The sequence below is a fragment of the Oryzias latipes genome, chromosome 14, assembly GCF_002234675.1.
Source record: "Oryzias latipes chromosome 14, ASM223467v1".
NCBI lineage: Eukaryota > Metazoa > Chordata > Actinopteri > Beloniformes > Adrianichthyidae > Oryzias > Oryzias latipes.
Genome location: NC_019872.2, coordinates 21,077,907 through 21,102,670, shown reverse-complemented (window position 1 = coordinate 21,102,670; position 24,764 = coordinate 21,077,907). Strand labels below are relative to the sequence as shown.

Below are 24,764 nucleotides of genomic sequence, written 5' to 3'. Positions count from 1 at the left end.
AAGTATGAATGAGGAGTGAATGAATAATGGACACATTTTAAGAACTTTGAGCATCTGGAAAAGCACAGATAAATCGAATCCATTATTATTATTATCATTACGCTGCCAGCTGCGCCCCCAGGCTAACGCACACACCCACTTTTCACCACAGAGGTAGAGGTGATCAGCAAAAACTCTGTCATTTGATATGCTCAATATGCCCGTCCATCTTTGAAAAAGTTCAGAAAACCCAGACATGCTGCCAAGGCCCAATCTAGGTTGACGTCATGAAATGGGCGCCACTCACAAGGAGCGAAAAGCGGCGCCTCAGAGATCAAGTCGCCTTACATCCAGGTAGGAAACTGAACACACAAAAATAATTCATATTTCATAAAACGATTGTTCTTTAGTGAACCAAAGATAATAATTTACTATATATATGGTTATAGTTAACTCTGTAAGGCTTAAAATGGCATTGGAATAGTCCCTTTAAAGCCCCAAAGTCCACTTTAATAATATAGAAGAATATAGAAGAAATGGATTCCAGTCTGCATAAATTCACATAAATGCTACAAATTCCCAAAAAACAGTTAAAAGTCCGAAATATTTCTTAGAAAAGCCTTTGTTATCGAGTCATTCAGGAAAGAGTGGATTGTAGAATAATACAAATCTGTACATCTGCATAACCTTTTTATGAATATTTTAATCCCAATGAAACACCGTCTGTTGGACTTCTAGCAAACACATTTGCACAGCTCCACAGAGTCGCTCAAATCTGAAAGATCCCAGACACTTCCCGTTTGCTTTTCTACCTTCTCCATTTCCTCACATACGAGCCTCATTTTTATCTTCACATCTCAATTTAAAGAAAATTAATAATACATTTATCACCACAAGAATAGCTACACTAACAACAAACTTCTTTTTTTCTTAAAGTCAAGTTCTATTAAGACACAACTTCATAACTAACTGTGCTGAAATGTGCTTCAATCAATGAATTTGTACTGATACAATTCTACAGAACATCAACACAAATGCAACATGTAACCAATCTATCGCTTTTTCAAAGACGCTGACAACATCGCACGACAACGTCAACTGGAACTAGGCAGCGTGACTATTTATAAATGCAGTCTAAACATGAGATCAGATTTGTAGCTCAAAATTGAACGTGCAGATAAAACCTAGCACTCTACACTTTAGTGTAGAAAGCGTTAAGACTCTTCCTTTGCATATTTTTTAAACTGTACAAAGAAAACTGCTGCACCACAAATGTAGGTCGTATAATGCGGCTGAAGTAAGCCGGGGTCCAAAGCATGCGGGTGCAGATCTTCCTCAGTCCAGTTTTAACAATCTCCTCAGTTTTCAACCTAGTTGATCTAAAGTATCTGTAAAGCCCTTTTATTTACATTTTTCTGACATTTTTAAGCCAACATTCATTCATCTTCTTACGTTTGTCCCTTTCGGGGACACGGGACTGCCGGAGCCTATCCCAGCCACTTGTGGGCAAAGGCAGGGGACACCCTGGACAGGTCGCCAGTCTGTCGCAGGGTAGAATGTCCACAATAACACATCCATTCACACTCACACCTAGGGACAATTTGGAGTGACCAATTAACCTATGAACTATGTTTTTGGACAGTGGGAGGAAGCCGGAGTCCCTGGAGAAAACCCATGCATGCATGAGGAGAACATGCAAACTCCACACAGAAAGGTCCCCCATTGTTGTTCTGTTTCAGGTCCCCCAACCAGGACTTGAACCAGGGGCCTTCTTGCTGTTAGGCAAGAGCACTAACCACTGCGCCACCGTGCTTTGGAAGCGATTCTGTAGCATAATTAAAAATAAAAGTCAAAACCAGAAATGCTTTTTCATTTTCAAAATGAAGCTGCATATTTTTACTTCAAAATGCTTTTTCATTTTCTACTTCAACACTCAGAAACACGGAAATGCTTTTTCATTTTCAAAATGCAACTGCATCAAATGACTCAAAATTAAAATGACAAATCAATACTTCAAATCGCTGAAAATGAAAAAGCATTTCTGTTAATCCATTTTAATTGTCAAATTAGACATTTCTAAATGAAATTTGCTAGACATTTACCAGAGAACGTTTTGAAAATGAAATGCCAAATACCATTTTCATTATCATTTTAATTAAGTGACAGAATAAGTGGTGTTGAAGTAGAAAATGAAAAAGCATTTTGAAGGAATGCTTTTTCATTTTAATTTTGAGTCAAAAAATGCAGCTTCATTTTGAAAATGAAAAAGCATTTCTGGTTTTGACTTTTAATTTTAATTATGCTACAGAATCGCTTCCATACCGTGCAGCCATTTTTTAAGCAAACATAAATCTATAAAAAAACAAAAAACAATCCATATATCTGCAGAAGCGAATGTGTTTTTGAAATCTTCTGACGGATGAAGATTTTAAATATTTATGCCACTTTAGAAATGAATGCCTTCAAAGGCTTTTTTATTAACCTTATTTTAACTAAATGTTTTTTTTTAACTCTGTGGAAAAAAAAAATTAATAAAAGGACTCTCTTGTTGGTATGCAAACTGCCTTTTTTATTATTATTATTTTTTACTATGAAGCAATAGATGCAGAATGCCTTTTACTTTCTTCAGTGTAGAAATACTATGTCAAAGACGCTTCATACAACAAGCTGAAAGAAAAAACAGAACCCATACAGGTTTCACTTTCCAGAACAGCTAAATACCAGCTGTGATTAAGAAAAAAAAAACTGGTAATGAACAGAAAGGAAAAAACTGAATTTTCTGTGTTTCAACATTATTTTTTAAATCACAATCATTAAAATCTGAAATGAAAGTTAACTTAACAAAAATGATTAAAAGGCTTTTCTAATTTTCATTTTGACATGTTTTTGTACACCCTACATTTACTTACTCGCATTTATACATTTACTTTGTTAAATTTAAACATTTACTTAGACACATTTAAATGAGAACTTCTTAGTTGTCGAACCCCACCATATATTTTTCTTGTAGTTGAGTAGATTTGTAAAGTAAAACCATTACTTTTACTTTTTGCATTTAAGCTCATTAAGGAATGTAAACCTACAAATAAAACTTGTTTATTAATCCTGAAGCTGATCGTGATAATAGTCTAACTCAAGGATCTGCAACCTGAGGCTCCAGATGTGGCTCTTTTATTCATCCATTCTGGCTCTTTGACTAAAGAAAAATGCTTATGATTTAAATAAATAATAGTTTTGTTGGTTACATTTTGTCATTCATGTTTATTTTTAAGAGATAAGCCGAAAGGTCAACAACTCTTGACATCAAGTGAAGAGGCCTTGTGTGCTTTACCCATCCTCTAAAATTCATACAAGTCAGAAGACCAAGCAAAACAATTGTTGAATCTATTGTCAGAATTGTTTATTATTTGAATAAATTTAAGGCAAATGTTCGTATCTTCTGTTTCACACCAGTGCATAGTTGCTGTTCAGAAGCAAAGTTTTTTGAAATTATAGAATTGCATTTATAATGGTTACTGCAAGTACATCTATCGTGTATGGATCTTTTTGACTTAACTTTATGACCCAACTGTAAAGCGACTCCTCTCCGTTTCAGATGTGAAGCTTTATCAGTTAAATGAAAGACTGAATAATCATTCACGGCTGCATGACCAACTGCTCACCTGCAACCTCTTGTCAAAGGAACTTTTATGTCCTACTTTGTTGAAAGTAAAACTACTCTCCTGACGCAATGGAAAAAGACCAACTTACCTAAAACAACAAATGCTTGGCTTCTCTGTAAACGCAGCTGTATTTGTAATACAGCATGTTAAATGAGTATTTCCTGCCATTAGGGTTGCTAGCATGTTGAAGCCAAGGAAGACAAAAGAAAAAAACAGATAGATCTAATCTGACTTTAACTTTGAAATGCTGCTAAAAACAAAAATCTACACTCTCTTTCATTTTGGGATGTGTGTGGGCTAAAATAAAATACAGGGTTGTGTTAGAAAGGGCATCCGGTGTAAAACTCTCCTGTGTGAATCAGTGAAAGCTGATTCACTGTGGCAACCTCTGAAGTGATATACTGAAAGGTGAATGGCATAGTATTTTAGGATGTAATGAACTCAACAGGTCCTCTTGAATTCTAATCTGAGGAATTTTTACTTGACTCTTCCTGGTACTGGGGTTTCCAAGGCAACGAGGAACTGTGTGAACAATGAGAGTACGGTAAGTGGTTGTGCTGAAGTTTTTTCCCCACTCACTTCCTGTAAGGTTCTGTAGAGACGCAAGGTGAGTAATCCTTTTTTTTTTTTTTTTAACTCTGCACTTGTGCACGCTTCCATGTGAGTCTGTGCCCAAGTGCAGAGTTAGAGATATGGTGTCAGATTGCAAAAGGGAATCCCAGGAAGTCCCAACAACGTAGGAAGGCCAAACTACAGGTTGCACCATCAGGACTACGGGTGGGGAACCACAATATGCATAGTCAGCACATATAAATACTATCCAAAATAAAATAAACACTTGTGGATGTTTTAGTATCTTCAGCAAAAATCATAATGCAAAAACGTTTCATCATGGAAGTTTGATCTGCATTAATGAAAAAGCAGCTTCCGCTCCACCAGCACAGAAATGGAAGCAAAAGGTCAGAAGATGTGAGCTGGCCAGACTCCTGTGCTTTCCCATCTGGGTGAGTTTCCAACATAGTTCCACAACACTCCTCCTGCCTCAGGGAACTCCCTGCTGTTGCGCAAATATCACATAACTGTGCAAACGTGCCTCCTCATCTTAGATAGAAGCAAAATATGACAATAAGCAGGAGTAAAACAGGAGCAAAGATCTTCTAACTACTCAGAAATAACACTAAACCTTTAGGAGGAAGGATCAAATAAGATCCCATGTTTGCATAAAAAAGGAACTTGTTTTGACTGCATGTTAAAGAAAGTTTAAGAAACTAGATTCTTTTTTACAAACCGCATATTCAGCACAATATTGGCTTCTGTTCAAACCTGTGTTTTGGTTTTTAGATTCATTATTCTTTTAGGGCTGAGCATCCAAATATATTCTGCAACAATGACTTCAAAAATGACAACTGAGACAGACCCCAAGCAGACCATCTCAGTGTAAAGAGATATGGAAACAGGATCCTTCAATGAGGGGTAATCCCATTTCTCCATGGTCTGGGTCTGAGCGATATTAGCCTACATCTGCAGTACTGACCTTGACCCTATTGATTGACTTGCTTTGGTTTGGTTTATTTGAAGCATTTATTGTAGACAATACAAGAATAAAAAATAAATAAATTTGAAAAATGATAATAATCACACCGATTACAGAACTCATTACAGAAATAATGAAATGCATCAATAAAAACAAAAGATAAACTTAAGTCATATTTGATTCATTAAATATAGTGATTATTAACTTAGATTAAGTAAAGTTTGATTTATCGCTTAAAAAGGGGTAAGAAGATGCAAACTTATATAATTACACCGTTACTGAGTTCATTCATTTTATAGCTGTGCATTATTTCCAGTTTTGATCAGATCAAGTGCAGATTTTTTTTAAGTAAAATGATCGGGTGATCATGATCATGATCAGGAAATGTTTTTGCACTACAAAAATGTTTTACAATCTTTAAAAAAGCTAAGTATGCTAACCCAGAAAGAAATAAAGTAAAAACAAAAAACAAACCTCCCGTTAAACTCAAGTTTCACTCAAATGACAAAATACAACAAGAAAGGTAACCTATTTACAAAATGCAATTTAGCCCCTGTGGAAAACTCACCGCAGAGAAACTATACCTTTGACGCATGAAGAAAAAATTAAAAAATTACAAAAATGAATGTGAGAATGTGAGACGCAGGCACGTGGTTTCAACCACCATCAAACCCTGCGGACTGCACATACATGTAGGGCCTGCTGGTTGTTCAAGTGCAACTGACATCCTTAGAAATGAGGAAATTAGACAACCAGAGTCATGCAGGCGTCCTGTGGTCACTTATGCACCTGACCACCTTTTGCATGTGGCATTTGCATGTAAGGAGCCGGTACAGGCACCTTGTTAATGACTAGAGTGCAGCATTAGGGCACCATGCAACAGAATTACCTGTGAGTAACTAACAGATACATCACAATACAATTACCACACGCACGACAATGGTATGTTCCATTCATGACATCCTTTAGGGGACTGCAAGACTTACCTTTGCTCCCCTTATAGATATAGCCACTCTATGAACTTCCAGACGACCCAAAAAACCTGCAGCAGCCACACTGGTGTGCCTAAAGCCTCACTTCAAGACCAACGTAAACATTTAGTGAGCTATGAGATAAGAGGTTTGGAAATGATTCATAAACTAACATTGTGAAAACTTAAATGCAAATTGTTGCAGCCCAAATACAAAATGTTACTTTCAAATACAAACATTTGTGAAAAGAAAATATTCCATTATCTGACCCCCTATGTACATGAAGGTCAGCGCACTGCTTTCAAAATTGTATATCTGCCCCCAAAACTATGACTTGTTCATGCTAATTGGGGTTCAAATTGGATTCCCTTCAGCTTCAGATTAAACTCTGTCATTCCGTTACCACGTTTCCGCATTCATATCGCTGACCATCTTTGGATTGAAAGACCTGTTTTGTGGTCGTCGTGTTTGAGTGTGGCTCTGGTGCTGCCCTGCTCACGCGGGCTGCTCACTCCTCAGTCTCTGAGGTGAGAGGGCGACCGCAGGCTGAAGGCGAAAGTGCTGTTAACTGAGAGCGAGGTGTGTGCAGAGACCTTAACGGGAGCCAAGACAAACAGCGGTGTTGGCATTTGCACTGCACTCAAAGCAAAGTCAGTTAACAAGCGACACACACACCCACACATACAAAAGAAAAGGGTGAGGTCATGTACCACTTACAAACATTTGTGTGTAGGGGTTTTCACTTGTCTAATGTAATTATATATGGAATATTTCTTTGGAGAACCATTCAGGACATGGCTCCCCATATTGTTTGCTCAGGTACTGTGACATTTTAGAAGCCTTCACCACGCCTGTGTGTAAACTGATTCACTGATACACAGCACTGGAGCACTTTGGGGGCTGCTCGGTCTTTGCCAGCTTGTGTCAGTCCACCAGCAGCTATCGCAAAACTGGCAGGTGGAGATAAACGCAACGTCAACACAATGACCTTGGTGCCCTCAGACCACAGAAAGAATTCACCAAGATAAGCAGTTTAGAGGGAATTCCCACATGTATTTTTGGCACCATGATAAGACATAAAAAATAAAGCCTTTGTTTGGGCGCCTGTGGATCAGAGTAGCCACAGTGTTGGCGGTTCAATTCCAGGCAGAAAATGTCCAGACACAGAAGTTTTAGGACAATCAAGGCAACAGGGCACTATTAGAAGCACTACTGTGTAAGCAAGCAAACTAAATCCTGCAAATATGGAGCTTCTAGTGATCACTTACTCTGCAGACGGACATCTGGTTGGTGGTGAGGGTGCCTGTCTTGTCAGAGCAGATCACAGAGGTGCAGCCCAGGGTCTCCACTGAAGGCAGGCTGCGGACGATTGCGTTCTTCTTGGCCATGCGGCGAGTGCCGAGGGCTAGGCAGGTGGTGATGACAGCTGGCAGGCCCTCAGGGATGGCAGCAACAGCCAGTGCAACAGCAATTTTAAAGTAATAGATAGCGCCCTTGACCCATGAGCCACCATGGACCGGGTCCCCAAAGTGGCCGATGTTGATGACCCACACAGCCACGCAGATCAGGGAGATGACCTTTGAGAGCTGCTGGCCAAACTCATCCAGCTTCTGCTGCAGCGGCGTCTTCTCCTGCTCTGTAGACACCATCTGATTCCGGATCTTGCCAATCTCAGTCTTGACGCCTGTGGCAACAACAATACCTAGGGCGCGGCCTGCAGCAATGTTTGTGCCCTAAGAGTAGAAATGGTGGACAGCCATCCGCCGGGTTTAAAAACTAGAATTACTACATCAATGATGATAGAATGTCTAAATATGACTAAGGCAAAATATGAAAATGCTTTGCACTTACAGAGAAAAGCATGTTTTTCTTATCCTGGTTGACAGCGCGGGGATCAGGAACAGGGTCAGTGTGCTTGATCACAGAGACAGACTCCCCTAAAATAAAAGACACATTTACAACAATTTTAAGATTTAAAGGAGTAACTGCCTGTTGTTTACCATTATTCTTAGTTTTAAAATGCCAATGAAAAAAAAATGTTAAAAACAAAGTGGAAAGAGAGGAAGACCTGTTAGGATTGACTGGTCCACTCTCAGGGTGGTGGACTTGATGCATGTCACTCTGATGTCAGCTGGCACCTTGTCACCAACTAACAGGAAGACAACAAAAAGAAAATTGGAATAAAATGTATCAAGAAGCAAAGTATTTTTATTCAGGCTCAGGCCTCAGGGTCAGGTAAACAGCTCGATACAACTTTGATGGAGTCACTTGGCTGTTTCACAATGATCAATTATTTGTCCTCACTTCTGTTCGCTTTGTCCCCCCGATGCACCACTTCCACACAAACTTCACCTCGAATTACCAGCACAAACAAGCCTCCACCCTCTGTTCCCCAATTCGACACACACCTGGAAGTGCTAAATACTGCAGTTCCGCTAGAGACCAGCAGAGGCAAATTGCATGAGGATGCATTTTCACATAGACTCCCATGGTTAAAGAGCTATAAATTTCCATTCATAGAATCTGGAGTCATGGCAAATGAAAAACTTATATTTAGCTATTTAGAATCCTGTAGGCAAAAATATTGGTCTATAGTAGAAATATTAGTGCAAGTATAGAACACAAAATAGGATGCCGCCTTTATTTGTTAATTGCTTTTATTTTTATAATTCCTTCCTACATATCCTTACTCTTCAGAAAGCTTTAAGTTTAGTGGGGGGAAAAGAAAAAACAATTTCCTTCTCTTTCCTCTTATTTTGACATTTACTCAACGATTTCTAAACTCTGGGGACATTTTTTATCTTTCTCCTGACAGGACAGAGTTGGAGATATTTTGTGCAGCTTAAGAACCACATCCTCCATGTGAGAGTTTCTCCAAACATTTCAGTCCATCACCCCCCCAGGTCTGTGAGCAAGAGAGTGGGAGGGGTGGAGTGGGAGCGAGGAGTGTGTTTGTGTGGGAGACGGCTGGGGGGGCCTCAGCTTCACTGCAGCAGGACTGGCTGAGGGCTGATTTCAAACGCCTACCTGCAGACTCCCTCAGATGCTCTTCTTGTGGGAGACATTTTCAAGGAAACACAGAGCTGCTGAGGATTATAAAAGACTACAAAGGTGGGTGCTTGCACTAGTTGCAGCATTTCTAGGATGAAACCCTGGGACTATTTGGTCTCTTGACCCATAAGAGAACCCATTTTTCCATAAAGAAAAAATAATTGGGTTTATAAACCAAGTGTTTCACAGAACACATTTCTGATGTTTGTCTGTTACATAGATGTCACCCAAGGTTCTCATGGGTTAAATATGGCAGAAAAAAATAAGGGAGAAAGAGAAAATTTACTTGTAAGCACCACAGTCATGGCCCTTGGCACTTCTTGTCCACCACAGGTAAACTATTTGCAAAAACAAGAGGACTGTTCCAGAGGAAATGGAAACCTCTAGTGTTGTAACCATGGCTGGCATTGCTGGTAGAGGGGGAGGAAGCTGGAGTAAACATACTTAAACTTTTCTTTCTTCTCAAAGCTCAATAGGTGTTCTTTTCAGAAACCTTTGACCAGTTTATATCAACCGAAAGTAGTAAGATTCCAAGGAGGGAATACAAACTTGGAATACAGGATAATGTGGAAAATGTTTTGGGGGAACAAACACTTTGTTAAACTTGTTGTTTATACCTGCTTAAAATGCTAAGCAACTTTTGCATCGGAGCATGAGTGACTGAGAAACCTGTGCAGCGTAGCGTTCTGCCATTTTTTAACTGACAGTACTTCAAGCAAAGTGTTTTTTTCAGTTTTGGTCATAAACAGAAAGTAGGTTTTAACCTTTTACACAGTTTAGGTCATGATCTGCCCTTTTAACAATTAGTCTCACAGTGTTATCACAATGGAGACCAAATACAGCCAGATAAAAAAGATGTTTGTGTGCAGCTATGAAGACAGATTACATATTTGTCTCATAGTGTTCACACTGGACAAGCAGGGAGGGGGGGATTCGTCTTCTTTTATACTGTTTACTAGCGCATGTCCGCCTCTTACAGTCGGAAGAGGCTTGGTGAGAAATGTTTTTGTGGTGCAAATCTGTGAATCTCGCCCCAGGCTTTTTCTTTCACATCTCTATTCCAATATATAAAAGACTTTGTGTCATAGAAGTCTGTCAAGGCACAAACCTCAATTATTAATTTGTCCTTCATGATCAATTTTGAAACGGTTGGCACTTCTGTGAATTTAAGAGGTCGCTATCTAGTTTTGTACATAAAGCCCAAAATCAGTGGTAAAAATGTGCATAGCTATGCGTGAATGAGTTTTAAATAAGGTGCATTTACATGGACTTTTTGTTGAAAGTGGTCGCTTGAATGTGCATTGCCGAGGGCGGTGTTAAGGTAGCTTGAAACATCACCTCTCCCATCCTCAGTCAGGAATGAAGCTGCTAATCTGCAATAATCTGAAGCATTTAAACAATAGATTATTTGAATCTGCAAAAAAAGCACCCATCCTGAACCATAATGCCTCAAAGAGGAGCCAAGAAGTGCGGCAGGTGTCGTCATGGAGACACATGTGATGGGACTTATAGTAGGAATGGGCTTGGTAAATTTCACCAGCATGCTTTAATATAATTTTGTGCACACTCATGCACACTCACAATAAACCCAGTTCTAAGAAAAAGTAATCTGTCACAGAAAATACAGAAAAGAAAAAAAACATTCTAAGGTTTGAATGACTATGCAAATAGAAAGTGAAAAGATTTATTCCTGTAACCGCTGGCTTGCTTGTGGGGACTTGTGTGCCCTCGCCAATCGTTATTTGAACAGATTGCCTAATATTCCCTTCTGAAGCCTCATGCTGAAATCCAAGGAGTTATGGCAGCTTCTCTGTGCTGTGATTACGAATGAACACGCTCTCACCAACAAACACAGAGCACCCCCTGCCTTCCCAACACTGGGGGAGCCAAAGACAAATGAGGAGCGCCAGGATTACTCTCCCAGAACCGAACGTGTTGACTGGGATGCCATGTCCTCTGAGCAGACTGCGTGTCTGGCATGCACAGATGTTCTGGAGCCAGAGTGACAACAAGTCTATTTTTAGCCCGGGCTTCCCACACACGGGTGATTTTTCAGCAGGGGAGTTGTCAGTACGTGCATGTAATGCGGGAGTGGTGTGAGTGAGGAGCTGAGAAACATCCAGCTGCATCCAGGTGGTGTACTCAAAGAACAGAAAACCTCACAGGAGCTGGAATACAAGGAACTCCTCACCACTTCTCGCACATGCAAGACCCCTGTGTTGGAGATGAAGCTGCAATCTTTCTTCATTCATGAATGGAAAGCAAAGGCACATCCCACTCACCTGCCACCTCTACTATGTCTCCCGGGACTATGTCTCTGGCTTTGATCATCTGGACGGCCTTGCGGTTCATGCGGTACACCTTTCCCATCTCTGGCTCGTACTCTTTCAAGGCCTCGATGGCGTTCTCCGCGTTTCTCTCCTGAGCAAACAGAAAAGGAAAGTAGCGTCAGTTCTCCCAAAATGTATGTTCTAAAATAAATTGATGTATTGAGAGGTTACTTAAATACTCAACGAGAACTGAGCTCAAGTGCACAGGTTTCATCAACAACAAACATTTTGATTTGAATTTCTGACCTCCATGTTGGTGAAATCTCATAAAAACAGAGGACTTTTTCCTTTGTTTTTCTTGATCTGCTCATCTGCAATGATCGTTATCCTTTTTTAATTGTAAAAGTGACATTTGAGCAAAGCAAATGCTTAAAACAGCGAAAAACTTGAGTCTGTAAGTTAACTAGAAGAGCTTTAAGAGACTAGAAGAGCTGTAAATCAGTTTTCTGCAGTTATGTCAAGGTGTGATTTTGCATGGCGACGTTGTACAGGTCATGAGAAGTTGACCTGTTTACATCCCAACATATGAAACACAACAAAGTCTTTTACACATTTCCCATAACTTTCTAGTTACCTGGCAATATTGTGTATTAGACAATTTGTCAAATATCGTTTTGACCAAACGTTTTTTGTCAGTTTTGGTGCATTTCTGACTAGGTCTACAGGGATACAGTTTTAGATTGTTTTTCTCTCTAAATCTATGAGACATCATTGGGATTTTAAATATGTTCACTGCTTTGAATATGTTCCTGGTATACTGGGTCACAACAGCAACTAACTAAAAGAAAAATCCGCTTCAGAATGTTTCAACAGACTCCTCGACTCCGATTTCTGGACGGACGGACGGACGGACGGACGGACGGACGGGCGGATGGATATTTTGTTGGAAAAAGCTTGTAGTAGTTGGGTACAAACTACAACTAGCAGGCCACAAACTCCCTGCCCCACACTATTCTGATGCATCCACTTATGGATGACTGGATCCATGTACATCTTTGTTTTCCTCGTATCTGGATCAAAACTATACAGTTGTAAAGCTTCAACAGTCACGGCCACAACTCAGAGGCAAATTTTCCTAAAACTCCTGCCGCTCTGCAGAAACTATCTCCTAGAAAACAACATATTTTTGGATTTTTGCTAGGGACGGGATAATCATAATTAAAAGACTGCTGAGGTCTTTAATGCCAAATACACTCCTATCTTACTTGCTCAAAGTAAATAAGCTTCAGCTTCCACAGCCTCTGCCCACAGAACAAAGAGATTCATAGGAGAGTCGCTGCATCCTGGAACTACTTGGAAAGAGGACGCACTGTTTTCCAACTTTAACTGAGCTAGCATGTGTAACATTTAGTAAGGTGAAAAAACAAGTCTTACCTGCCAGACCCCAACAACGGCATTGGCAATGAGGATAAGCAGGATGACGATAGGCTCTACGAAGGCAGTGGTAGTCTCCTCTCCCTCCTCAAAGAGAGCCAACACCTACAGGAAGATAGAGCACATCATCATATCTTAGTCAGGGTATAACATTTTCACTTGGATAGATGACTGCTGTGAAATAAGCAATTTAAAAAAAAAACTGGTGCTGTTAAGGGAAAGAAAGAAAAATATATACTTTGAAAGGAAAGTTAGTTATTGTGTCATCACTTAGCAAAAAGCTCTTAATGTTTTCTGTCTCATCAGGTAATGATTAGGTAAGCCAGAGGAGGTATTTTTCCTCGTTTTCCAAGTATGCTCAGTCAGCACACATTAAGTTGGTTATTCATTTCACTTTCTGTCCTTTGGTTCACTGTTAGATGAGTATTAACCAAATGTCCAAGTGTTTAATCTCTTAAATTTCTCAGTTTCCTGCACACTGAAATTGGACCGAAGGTTGTCTTCTTACATTACTTACATTACTTCGATAGATACTCCTAAATCTTTTAAGAATATAGTCTTTTTTCTTTCACAAAGTATTCCTAAGTCTTCTTATTTGGACTCAGGTCGGCCTCTATATGAAGTTTCTCACTGCAGATGCAGAAAGCAAAGTGACTGAGGCATGAAAGCAATAAAGCCGCAGAAGTGGATAAAGTGGATCTTTGTGTTGATGATGAGATGAGAACTATCAAGTGACAGGGGAGTATATTCACTGCAGGGTTATTGAGCAGCAGAGAGTACGTCACGGCAGCCTGAGCATGGTCGATAGCTCATCATTCCCGCTCACTTGGACCAGTAAATCTCCTTTCTGACCGAGCAGAGACAAGAGGGCAACAAAGGCAAGTCTCTTAGTAAGAATGTTTAAAAAGGTCTTCCACTATATCACTGCACTTTCAGAGAGTGATCTGAATACCCGAGTCTTATTTCCTCACTGAATGGAAGCCCAAATGGAGAGCAGGGTAAGCTGTCACCTACACTGAGGATTTCTGAGCAAAGAGAAATCCATCTGTTTGCTCTGGGAATCTGAGCCAAAATTTCCCTCATCTTCATGGTTACGTTTGTAAATAAAGCTCAAGTTGAAGATTTTTTTTTTATTATAGCTAGCTGGTAATACCATTTCTAATCCTTTATAATTTCTTATTCTTGAAGTGTTTTTACTTTGTTAATATTTTATAATTAAACTTTTTTCATTTAAGGGCAATAACTAGCTAACTTAATTCAAACCCAATAACTAAAATGGATATAAATATCTATGGGATGGAATCCTCTTTGTGGTTCGATAGCTTTTAGTCTTAAAGTCGTTGCTTTAATATGTGATTTCCTTATGGCTCCATCAGCCTCTCACCCTGTAGTCAAAGAGTTTGAGCCCATTTCTCCTCACATCACTGCTTTAACTCTTTGGAGTTTATGCCCACCTACTTGTGCCTAACCCTCCAAAGGTCTCTCCAAAACATCTAATTTGGCTTTCGGTCTGGACTTTGATTCTGATGCAGATTTTCTGCTTTGAATCTCCGTCCTGTTTCATGACCCAGTTTTAGTTTTCATCTTGAGTTGATGAACAGATGGTCTCTAGAAAACTGTTTTAAGTAGATTTCACCAGTTAGGAAAAAAAAAAAAAAGGTTCCAGTCAACCTCACATGCATATTTACATATATGATATTTACATATCTATCATGGTTACAGAAACAAGGTTTTTGTTTCCATCACCTTTAACAAAAGTCAATGGAATCAATGTAAGCCTGTTACATAGATGCATGTAAACACACAGAATTCTTTTTGAGTCCATCTGTAGTTCATTATAAGTTTGTGTTTCGTTTTTTTTTTAACCAAAACAGAAAAGAAAGCAATAAGGCCATGATGTCATTGTTTTTTTTAGGTTTATGTGTATTTTTTGTTGCTCTTCTTTTGCTGCTTTTTTAATTATTTTTAGTTTATTGGCGGCCCTTTGGTGAAAAGGTTAGTATAAATAAAACTGGACTGGATTGCTGCAGTAGCATTGAACAATATTTTCATTTTCTGATGGGAATTTTAGAAGAAAAATTGATACAAATCTCTATACATGGTCTATGAATTGATACATACAAGGTTAACATAACTATGGCAATATGATACAGTCCAATTATTTTACTTAAATGGAAACAATCTAGATATTCATTATTCATTTGGCATTTATAACTATAACTGAAAATGCCGTTTAACAACTTTTTTTTTCTTTTTATGAGCACTTTCTATTTTAAGCAACAAAAACAAAATGTTTTTGACATAACAGCTTCAGATACACAAATTTGGCATTTTGGGTTTTTTACTGTATTGTGGTTAGTAAAAAGTGGGTCATGTTAATTTATTCAGGCATTTTTGGCAGTGCTGTCGGAAAAAAAAGGGTTATCATATGTCAAATGAACATTGATTGGCAAAGACAGTAGAGACACAACAAAAAAGAAACTGACAAAGTTTGACAGAAAATTATTATTTACTTCCTGATTGATGCTATACCTTTTCACCAACATGATCTTGTTCATATCGGTGGTTTTCAATGAATACTGCTTTTACTCTCAGCACTAGATCAATTTTTTGATACATATCCGTTTCCTTTACATCCCTAATAAAAGTGTTGTCAACTTATAGATCATCTCACTTTTATTTCCTAGTTGTGATGCATTGCATTTCAGGCTGGTGTAACTTGTAATAAGGCTCATCTTTGGAATACATAATCCAAATTTTTTAAAATAAACTTTTGTTAATGTACATCTGGAATACCCATTTAGAGTCCCTTAGCAAGTTTAGCATGAACGACAGTCAGCTCCTTATTGTTAACCTCACCTGCAGAGGTGGTCTGGTGTTTTATGTGGCTGGTGTGGCTTTTTGGGCGGCTCTGCTCTACTAAACTCACAAAGAGTTGGTCTCTGACAGAAGCCATCAGAGAACATGGAGGCTTATCAAAGCCATACTCCAAAAGGACAGACAGACCTTAAACACTGAATTGAGATCAATTGAATAATATTAAAAGGAAATTAAGTCATAGGTTAAATAAGATTTGATGGTGTAAATGTAAAACACATTTAAAGACTGCAGCTCACAAGTGTTTGCCTTTATTTTCTATGGGAAACTTCACTTTGGGTCTTACACAGGAGTCCAGCCCTCATTTGACTATATTCAAAATTACAACCAAATGAATACAAAGTTAGGGTTAAACTTTAGCTAAGCTTCACTCAGCTGTTGCCACTCCCTGAGTACAGTGGAAACATACAAAACAGCAAAGCAAATAGAGGGATAAGGAGACTATAAAAAAAGCAAAGTAAAACCTATGCCATAGGATGAGCTTCACTTCAATTTCCATATATATTTCAAGTCATATCAGATTTCCAACTTCTCCTAGATAATATTTAGAGAGCTTTGTGGTCTGAACTGTGCGCTGTTCCACCAAATACTGGGAGGAAATGCCAGCCCAAGTCCAGTCATGGAGTTACAGCCTCCATCTGCGCTTCAGGCCTCATCGCAACATGATGAGCAGCTAGAGTTATCTCTGTGTCATACTCTCTTAGAGGACATTTTCCCAATTTCTAAAATAGTAACAGCAATTTTATCCAAAGGAACTGAGGAAGTGCTGGAACAGATGGGAAATGTTATTTTGCAGGCAGGATTCCCTCACTCCACCCTTCAACGACCTTTTCTACTCTCAGGCTGCAGTCTGCTTAACAGCATGAGGCTCCACAGGATGGGGAGTTTTGATTGATGGTTTTGTTTCCACTTCAGCAGAAAACCCATGCCTGCTCCCAACAGAGAAATCCCATCAACACGAGAGTGGAAAGGCATATTTTGCAAAGAAGCTGCTCAAGGGGATTAGATGGCAATTCATCTGCCAATTATTCAAGAAAGGTGTCGTATCCTGTTGGGGTAATATTTGAAAATCAAGAAATATGAATAGATTTTAATTAGGTGGTTTATACTCACAAAGGAGACACAGGCAGCCAGAAGCAGAATCCTGACCAGGAGGTCTTCAAACTGCTCCACCACCAGCTCCCATAGAGACTTGCCTAAAATATGTCAATGCACAGCCGTTTGATCACACTCAATTTAGCATCGCTACTCTCTCCTAAAAAAAAAAAAATGACTCAAATGTGAAAAAACTAAAAAGTCATGGAGGATGTACTGATATTAGCTCAATGACAGCAACATAGAACCTTATGGGTATTTACTTAAGACTGAAGGTGTGTGTGTCTATTGATAGTAAAGCAGCAACTCTAAAGTTTACCCGCGTTGCTGCTATATAAAAAGATCTAGAGACAAGACACTTGATCAGGTAGTAAAGGGAGGTGGATCACAGCTCAGCAGAAAAATCAATATTTACCTTCTTCAGCTGGGAGCTCTGTGGATGTCACACCGTGCCCGTTCCAGAGGAATACAATTGGCAAAGACAGCCAGGAAGGTAAAAGAGAAAGACAGACAGAGAGCAGTTAATGCACTGGATTAACTTAGCATTATTTTTAACACACACAAACGGCTCCACATAACTCATTTCTGATCAAATGCTTGATATAGAAAACACACTGGTTTTCTATATGAAACACTGAATCACAGAAACACTGGTCCCTGTCAAATCTAGGATTATAATTTGTAGTGGTGTAGCGGACATAAAAATATGTAAATATTTAGAGATTCTTTTTCAGAATGACTTCAGCTCCATCAGATGTCAATGTTTTGCTTCAGCTGAAGACCAACGTAGCAGGTGGTGGATGTAGCATGCTGATGAGTGTTTTTATTTCATCGTTTAAGAATATTTGTACTCATTAATCTAAGTTGTCTCAATTGTAAAGTACATCATCTCTGCCCTGGGGTAAGGAAGTTGGACATTAACAAAAAAAATGTGGCACTGACACATTCTAGACTTAATGATTAAGCTAGCAATCAGCTAAATGTTACAGGGGCTGACCGAGTGGAAAATCTGAGTGTAGGATCAGTACCTGAAGACTTTCTCATCACACAGCATCTTCCATGATAGTCCATTTGACCCCATTGTTTATTCGGTTTATAAGATCACTGTGGTACAAGAATTTCCAAAAGCAACATTTACCTAACCAAAAACAGGATGACTATGCTGTACGGATACACCTGATTACTTTAATCATTAGTTATATTGGTCCAACAAATAAACAAAATTAAAATATGCTGGAAACCCTTTTCTTGCTTCAATCCAAAGTCAGGCTGTAACGATCCATTTTAAAAACGATTTGATTAGAATCATAGTTTGTGGTTGCACATACAATTCATAGTTAATATTGAATCCAATTTGATCGATCCTTGATCAATTCACTGACCTAAAATGGAAACTTCAACCAGTGTGACTCAGAGAGAAATACCTGGTACTTAACAGTGCAAGTTTTCCAGATTCCTTGTATTTCTTACAAGATAATGAAGTGTGAATAAAATATGTGTATAATTAAACAAGTAAACAAAAATAAATGTCAAATCCATTCACATTTTAGTTTCCTAAAGTTCAGCCCACTGTTGTTTTTCCACATCCAAATAATTCAAAGGTAACATTATCAGAACATTCTAGCACACTGTATGGTCACATGACTTTGCTAAATTCAAAGTGTTTCCATTGGACTGGAATGACGGATTGGTCATTTTCTGCTGACATCATGTATTTTGTCTGCTGTGAATCTGTCATTTTTGCGTTTTGTAAAATAAATCTACCATGTCTCAATCCAAATGGTATTTTCCATAATTAATAATCATCATCGATTCATTTCATTTTGAAACAATTTTATAATGGTATTGCTGAATTCAATTCAGACCAAAAGGAATATAAATCGATTCATCAATTCATTGTCACACCTCTAACCCTAAGTAGGAATGTTTTAGAGTAAAATGCACTACGAAAGGAGGATGTGACTGTTGGTAACAGTAACACAAGCATCATGAAAAAATGTTTGAACAAGCTAGCAAGGATATGCGTTTCTTAAAATTACTTGCCCGCCTTCTGAATGTGCCATCTGTTTTTTGCATTTAGTCTAAAAAGTTGTGCCAGGGTCTCTAAAACCAATTTGACTTTAATCTTTGAATAAGAAATTGCAATATTTATTACAAGAAAATGTGTATAAAGTGAATCACTGAACACACAAAATTACAAAAAAAGGAAAAGAAATAATGCGCTCCTCATAAATAAAGGAAATAAATCCCACTAGGAGCTGTTAGAATCACACAGGCACCAAACCAGCTTTACTTAATAACCTCCCTTTATAGAAAAAAATTATTTTTGGCATTTAGCAAATGGGTAGTGATGCCAACAACAGCGTGAAAAAAATTAGCTGTGGAAATCTGTGGGATCTCACTGTAGATTTGACACATAACTATAAACTGGGCAAACAAAAAATATTAAGCCAAAATCTTTAAGTCACTATTTTTTTCCCCCCATACAGTTTAGGCATAAGGTATCATCTATGATTTAGAGTCCAATTTTGTCAACATATTCATAGAAAAGGTTTTTAAAAAAAAAAAAACAGTCCAACCAACCACTTTCTGTATCCTCTATCCTTTTCAGGGTTATCGGGGTTGCAAGAGTCCATCCAGGTCACCAGTCTGGTTCTGGTCACACAATCACTCCCACACACCTCACATACACACTTAGGGACACTTAGAGTAACCAATTAACCTATGAATCCTGTTTTGGACTGTGGTGGGAAACCAGAGAAAACCCACGAATGCACAGGGACAACATGCAAACTCCACACAGAAAGGTCCCAGCAGCTCTTTCCTGCCTTCTCACTGTGAGACAAGAGCACCGACCACTGTACTAGGTTTAAATGCCTTCTTTTGCTAAAAGATAGTCCTGCTCACACATTTAACAGACCAGCGTTTGCTTCTGAAAGAAAAGGACTGGAAAATTCATCACTTCCCCTTTTATGTTCTAATCATCTTTTGATCTTTTTTTTATTCATCTGTCAAGGGTAATTTAACTTTTTGTGAAATTTTGGCAGCTTGACGCAAGTTGAGCATCTTTCCACACGACAGAACCAAACACCCACCAAATGAGTCACAGTTTGAGCAGAAAACACATCAGTCATGATGCTCTAAAAACATTTCAGTGACAAGTGCTGTTGATCAGTGTCACCACAGTGGGGCTGAGCATTGCTTAGTCACTGCGCTTGTCATGTTCTGACTGAAAGGTGCGTCGTAACAAACCACCACCATTATCCTCAGACGGACACGGTAAGAGTCTCTCTGAGGTCTCTGGCTTGTTTCACAGTTGGACTGAATTTTTCTGTGATCAAAATACAAATTCTGATCACATTTCTGGAACCTTTCAGGAGCTCCTTAAATCCTTCAATTGCTGCCTTGCCTTCATTCCAGAGGGAGTGGAGCAAAGCAGCTATATTAAGAAAGCAGTGGGGCAGTATTCCCCTTGAAGCAGTGGAAATCCTCTGCATGTTTTCATCACAGTGTGCTACATGAGTAACAAATGTGACCCTGTGCAGAGAGGAGACGGAGAGAGGAAAGCCTGTGACGTCAGCCCTCAACCATCTTACAAAAACAGAATCCTCATGCACCACCGGAGAAAGGAGAAACATCTCAGGATAACTACTCTGAAAAAGCTTTATTTTGGCTGACCAAAAGGAGAATCTGAGGAATTCTAAGTGTCATTGTGGTTTGCGAAATGGTATGGTTTTAGGAATATGTGGCAATCTGCATAAACACTGCAAAAGCAAACATAAACACTTCTCCTTGACAACCATTCCAGTGTATATAGTGAAATTTTAGACCTGCATTATTTTTTGGTAAACAACCTTTATGCTAAGAGGTCTTTCTAAAGACTGCCCTGAGCCAGTGCAATAATAGATGATGACTCACTACGAGTAGACCCACAAACCTGCTGTCTGGAGCTTTTTTTTTTTCCTCTTTCTTTCAGAGTGCAGATTGGACACGGTAGAGCTCACAGGGGGCGTTTAGCTGCAGCCTGCCAGCAGCAACAGAAATATAGAGAAGTGGGTTTTGGTGTTTTCCATGCTCCTTCAGCCTGAAATAAGACTGTTTCCACATTAATGTGCCACCGTGGGTGAAAAAAAGCCTTTATGGCTGACGGGCGCTCAGGACACAAAGATGCACTGACTGAGAGGACAAGAGGAGAAGGGAAGGGGTTGAAAGAGGGAAAGAGGAACGGGGATCCCAGGCTTCCCCCTGCCGAGGATTCCCTCCCAGTCATCATGGCTGTGTCCACCAAGGGCTTGCCCAGGCGCATTCCTGAATACTGACTTCAGCTTGCTCCGGCTGCATGTCCCCACAGCACCTCCCCACCTCCTCCCTCGCAGCCCAGACAATGAATAAAAGAGGCTGTTTACATTGAGCAGAAAAAGTTGAGCAGTGCTAAGCAGAGGGGGAGACACTTCCTGGAGATGGTTGCCAACAAAAGAAACCCGGAGATGGGTTCTGCAACCAGTGGGTCAGGAAGAAAAAGCAGTAAACCGTCCATTAGTTGATCCAGGCTATAAATAAACTCAGTTAAAGGAGCTAAAAAAGCTCCCTCTCCATCACACAGAGGGAAAAACAAACATTTAAATCGGGAGAGATTTTAATTAGTTTAACGCTCAGTTCAATCCGACTTGTGAAAAACTACAACTTGAAAGTTTTTGACAGTTGCCATGACAACATGACTCAAAATGTGCCTCGACGACTAACTAAAATACCAGGGTTTGTTAATCAAAAACAACTGAAAATAGCAAGACATTTTATAAACCTGATTATTTCTGGATGAATTGTTAAATACTGAGGAGAAGCAAAAGAGAAAACGTGTGCAGAGAAAGTCCACCAATTCAACTGATCTATAAATGTGAAGATGGCAACCCCTAATGGGGGCTTCCTACATCCACTCAATTACATAATGTGTTTTCCAGTGATACATCTGAATGCATTAACCAAATCAAATGCTATGGCCTTCTGTGTCTGCACAACATCATTGGCCAAGCCTCACAAAAGCATTGCAGATATAGGCAATACACTCAATGATTTCTTTTAATTTATGCTGGCAAATGGAAAGAATCACAAGTAACCAAATTACAGAATCTTCAAAGTACAAGTTAAAATTCAAAGAGTTTATTTTTCCACCAAAACATAAAAAAATGTGTCTAGAGTTAATTGTGGTTTTATTTAGAAAAAAGTCAGCTGATGACCCTGAATGTTAACAGACCCAAACTATGAGAATGTACATCTGTACCCGAGTTATGAGGGTTTCACAGTTACGTCAGTTTTCGCTTTTGATGTAAAAAATGAAAGCCATCTGTCAGCATAAGTCAGAAATGTTGCAAACAAAAGAATACAAAACCATTTAAGGTATCTTGAAACACCCGTTTAGCGGCTTTTAATGATATCTCAGATGTTTCCTCCGCATACCTTATAAGTCTGTTAAGTATGCGGAACAATAGAAGCCACAAAACCCATTAATTCAAAAGTGAAAATCAAACTTTTGAACTAATGCAAACATAAAAGTCAGTCTATGGAGTGAATTAGGGTAAAAATGCTACTAAAATATAACTGTAAAGAAAAATAGTAGTCCATGAAAAATAGTAGTCCACTGTAACATGAGTGATGTGTGGTTTTGTTTGTTTGATTCTCAAATGCAAGCTTGTTTCAAACGAGGGCATGTTTTCACCCATTATATACCTTTTTTCCCCAAAAAAACCGCAAAGTCAAGGGGCTTTGAATGGATCAAAAACTTTCTACCTTTATGGATTTTGGAAAGGCACCGACAAACTGCTTTCAGGACGTCTTTGTGTCAAGTCAAAAAGACTACAATTCAAATGAGCGCATCGGAAGCTTGTACACACCCACACAAAGGCCTAAATGTGGTGTGAAATGCAGCAAAAATGTGCTCCTGCAATAACTCCAACAATCTTTTCCTCAGTTCTAGGTTAAGGTTTGCTCTGTTACTATGCTCTCTCATTTTACCATAGTTTTTGAATTCTCACTACTTCCTGTTGTCTTTAGACAGCACTTCCTGTTTCCCACTGTCAATTCTTTTTTGGCTGTTGATATAATACTTGGCTACATTCACGTTTGACAAGCTACTTTCTAATGTGACTAAGCAACTGAGGCAGGTCTGCCTACAAACTATGTGTAAACTAAGTGTCTTCAACTTGTGCAGACTTTGCAAAACAGGAGTTATGGGGAAAATCTTGAAACATGTCTTCTGAAGATTTGATTAAATTATTGTGAGCTTAAATATGCAACAAGGAGTTGTAGTTAACATAAACCATCCATTTGGAAAAAAAACATTTTTTATGAATATTAAAACTAATTCAACAAGAAAACAAAGACTCTTGGCTGACTTTGACTATTTTTTCTTAGCAAGGGTCAGGATAACATTTAAAATTTTATGCATTTAGAGATTCTTCATAGAAAAGGATGGAAGAATCTGAGGGAAACACCATAGACATGATGTCCTCCTCAATGCAATTACCTACAGTGTTGGATTTACCGATCTGTTTTCATGTAATTGTGTTTGTGCTGGACACGGACAGGAAAGAAACCAACTGTCACTGCTGTGTGATGTTTACATTACAAAAAGACGGATTTGAATGTCCCAATTTGTGCAGAGAAGCTCGATAATCTTGTGCCTAACGCATATTAGTCAGAGTCAGACAAACAACCTTTGGAATTTAAAGGATGTTTTCGCTCTTATTTCACCATGTTTGGCAAGTTACAGAGGAAAAGGAAAAGCATCTGTCAGCAGAGCAGGACATGCATGAGATAATTAGCACAGAGCTGATATCTTGTCAGGCCTTCAGAGCTTCCTCTTCAAGGTCACAGCTGCACAAAGAGTCATTTTTTATGTCTGAACAGACTCCAAGGATGGCACTTGGTCACCTTGTAGGCAAATAGTCACTGAAGGCAGTGAAAAATAGACAGCAATCCCTAAAGCAACATATCAAAAATATATCTGTGCTAACAACCCACTATTTATAGATACTATTCTGGGTTTAGAAACCAGAGCAGCACTTCTGTCCAATCCAGTGCCTGATGCAGTACAACATTTCTGATCTTTAGGAAACAAATGAAAAAATGAGAAAGCTCATTTAAAATCTAGAATTGTGCTTTAAAAAGAGCAAATCTGCCACAAATATAGGATGGATTTATGAAGTTGATGAAACTTAAACACAAAAAGGATCCTGATCTAATAAAGTTTGAAGAGAGATTTTTTTTTTACAGCATGAAACTTTTCTTCTTGTGGAGAAGACTAGGCTGCAGAGTAGCGTCCAGGCTCTCTGCTAAAGCCCAGTGACTCAACATCACCTTAACATAAGGCCATTACCATGACAAGCAGAGGTGGGAGGAAGGAAGGCAAATGATGAGCGAGAACACCATCACAGCTCCTTTGAAGGTAGCGGAGTCTGTACCTGCAGAGCCCAGTGGAGCAGGGAGGTGGCTCAACCCACTAAGGACTCCTGCACAGCTCCACTCGACTTTCTCAACACGATTTAAAAAAAAAAGCCAGAACTGAGGCAGATGTGTACAGAAACTCTTGAATAAAGGATTTTTAACATTGGAGTAGGAGACAGGCCCTGACAGAGAAGTGTGCTCACTCATGCTGGCGTGAAGGCGGGGCAGGAAGTAGCTCAAAGTCTTGCATGTTTCAAACCCTGAAGCGAGCATAGCGGACTGCTTTAATGTTGCTGAACAGGAAGAGAAACACCAAGACTAAGGTCTCAATAGAGGAAGTTTAATTGTTTTTTGTGACAAAGCCCAGAGTGAAGTTCGAGCAGTCATAGATCACAACTCAACAAGGACTATATCCTCAACAAAGGCTCATGCATAACCATTTTTGTGAGAA

The 24,764-nt window shown here is 39.1% G+C and overlaps 1 protein-coding gene across 2 annotated transcripts in view; it reads right to left on the bottom strand.

The window, feature by feature from the left end:
* Positions 1–24,764, bottom strand: part of atp2a3 (ATPase sarcoplasmic/endoplasmic reticulum Ca2+ transporting 3) — a 46,354-nt gene that overhangs the window by 18,396 nt on the left and 3,194 nt on the right. For both annotated transcript variants that reach the window (XM_011483751.3, XM_004076706.4), the window contains exons 2-8: positions 17,289–17,306; positions 16,892–16,974; positions 12,902–13,006; positions 11,480–11,618; positions 8,215–8,295; positions 7,998–8,083; positions 7,415–7,879 (exon numbers count right to left, since the gene is read on the bottom strand). In XM_011483751.3, coding sequence (XP_011482053.1) covers positions 7,415–7,879; positions 7,998–8,083; positions 8,215–8,295; positions 11,480–11,618; positions 12,902–13,006; positions 16,892–16,974; positions 17,289–17,306 — 977 coding nt within the window. The remainder of the gene's footprint in view (positions 1–7,414; positions 7,880–7,997; positions 8,084–8,214; positions 8,296–11,479; positions 11,619–12,901; positions 13,007–16,891; positions 16,975–17,288; positions 17,307–24,764) is intronic.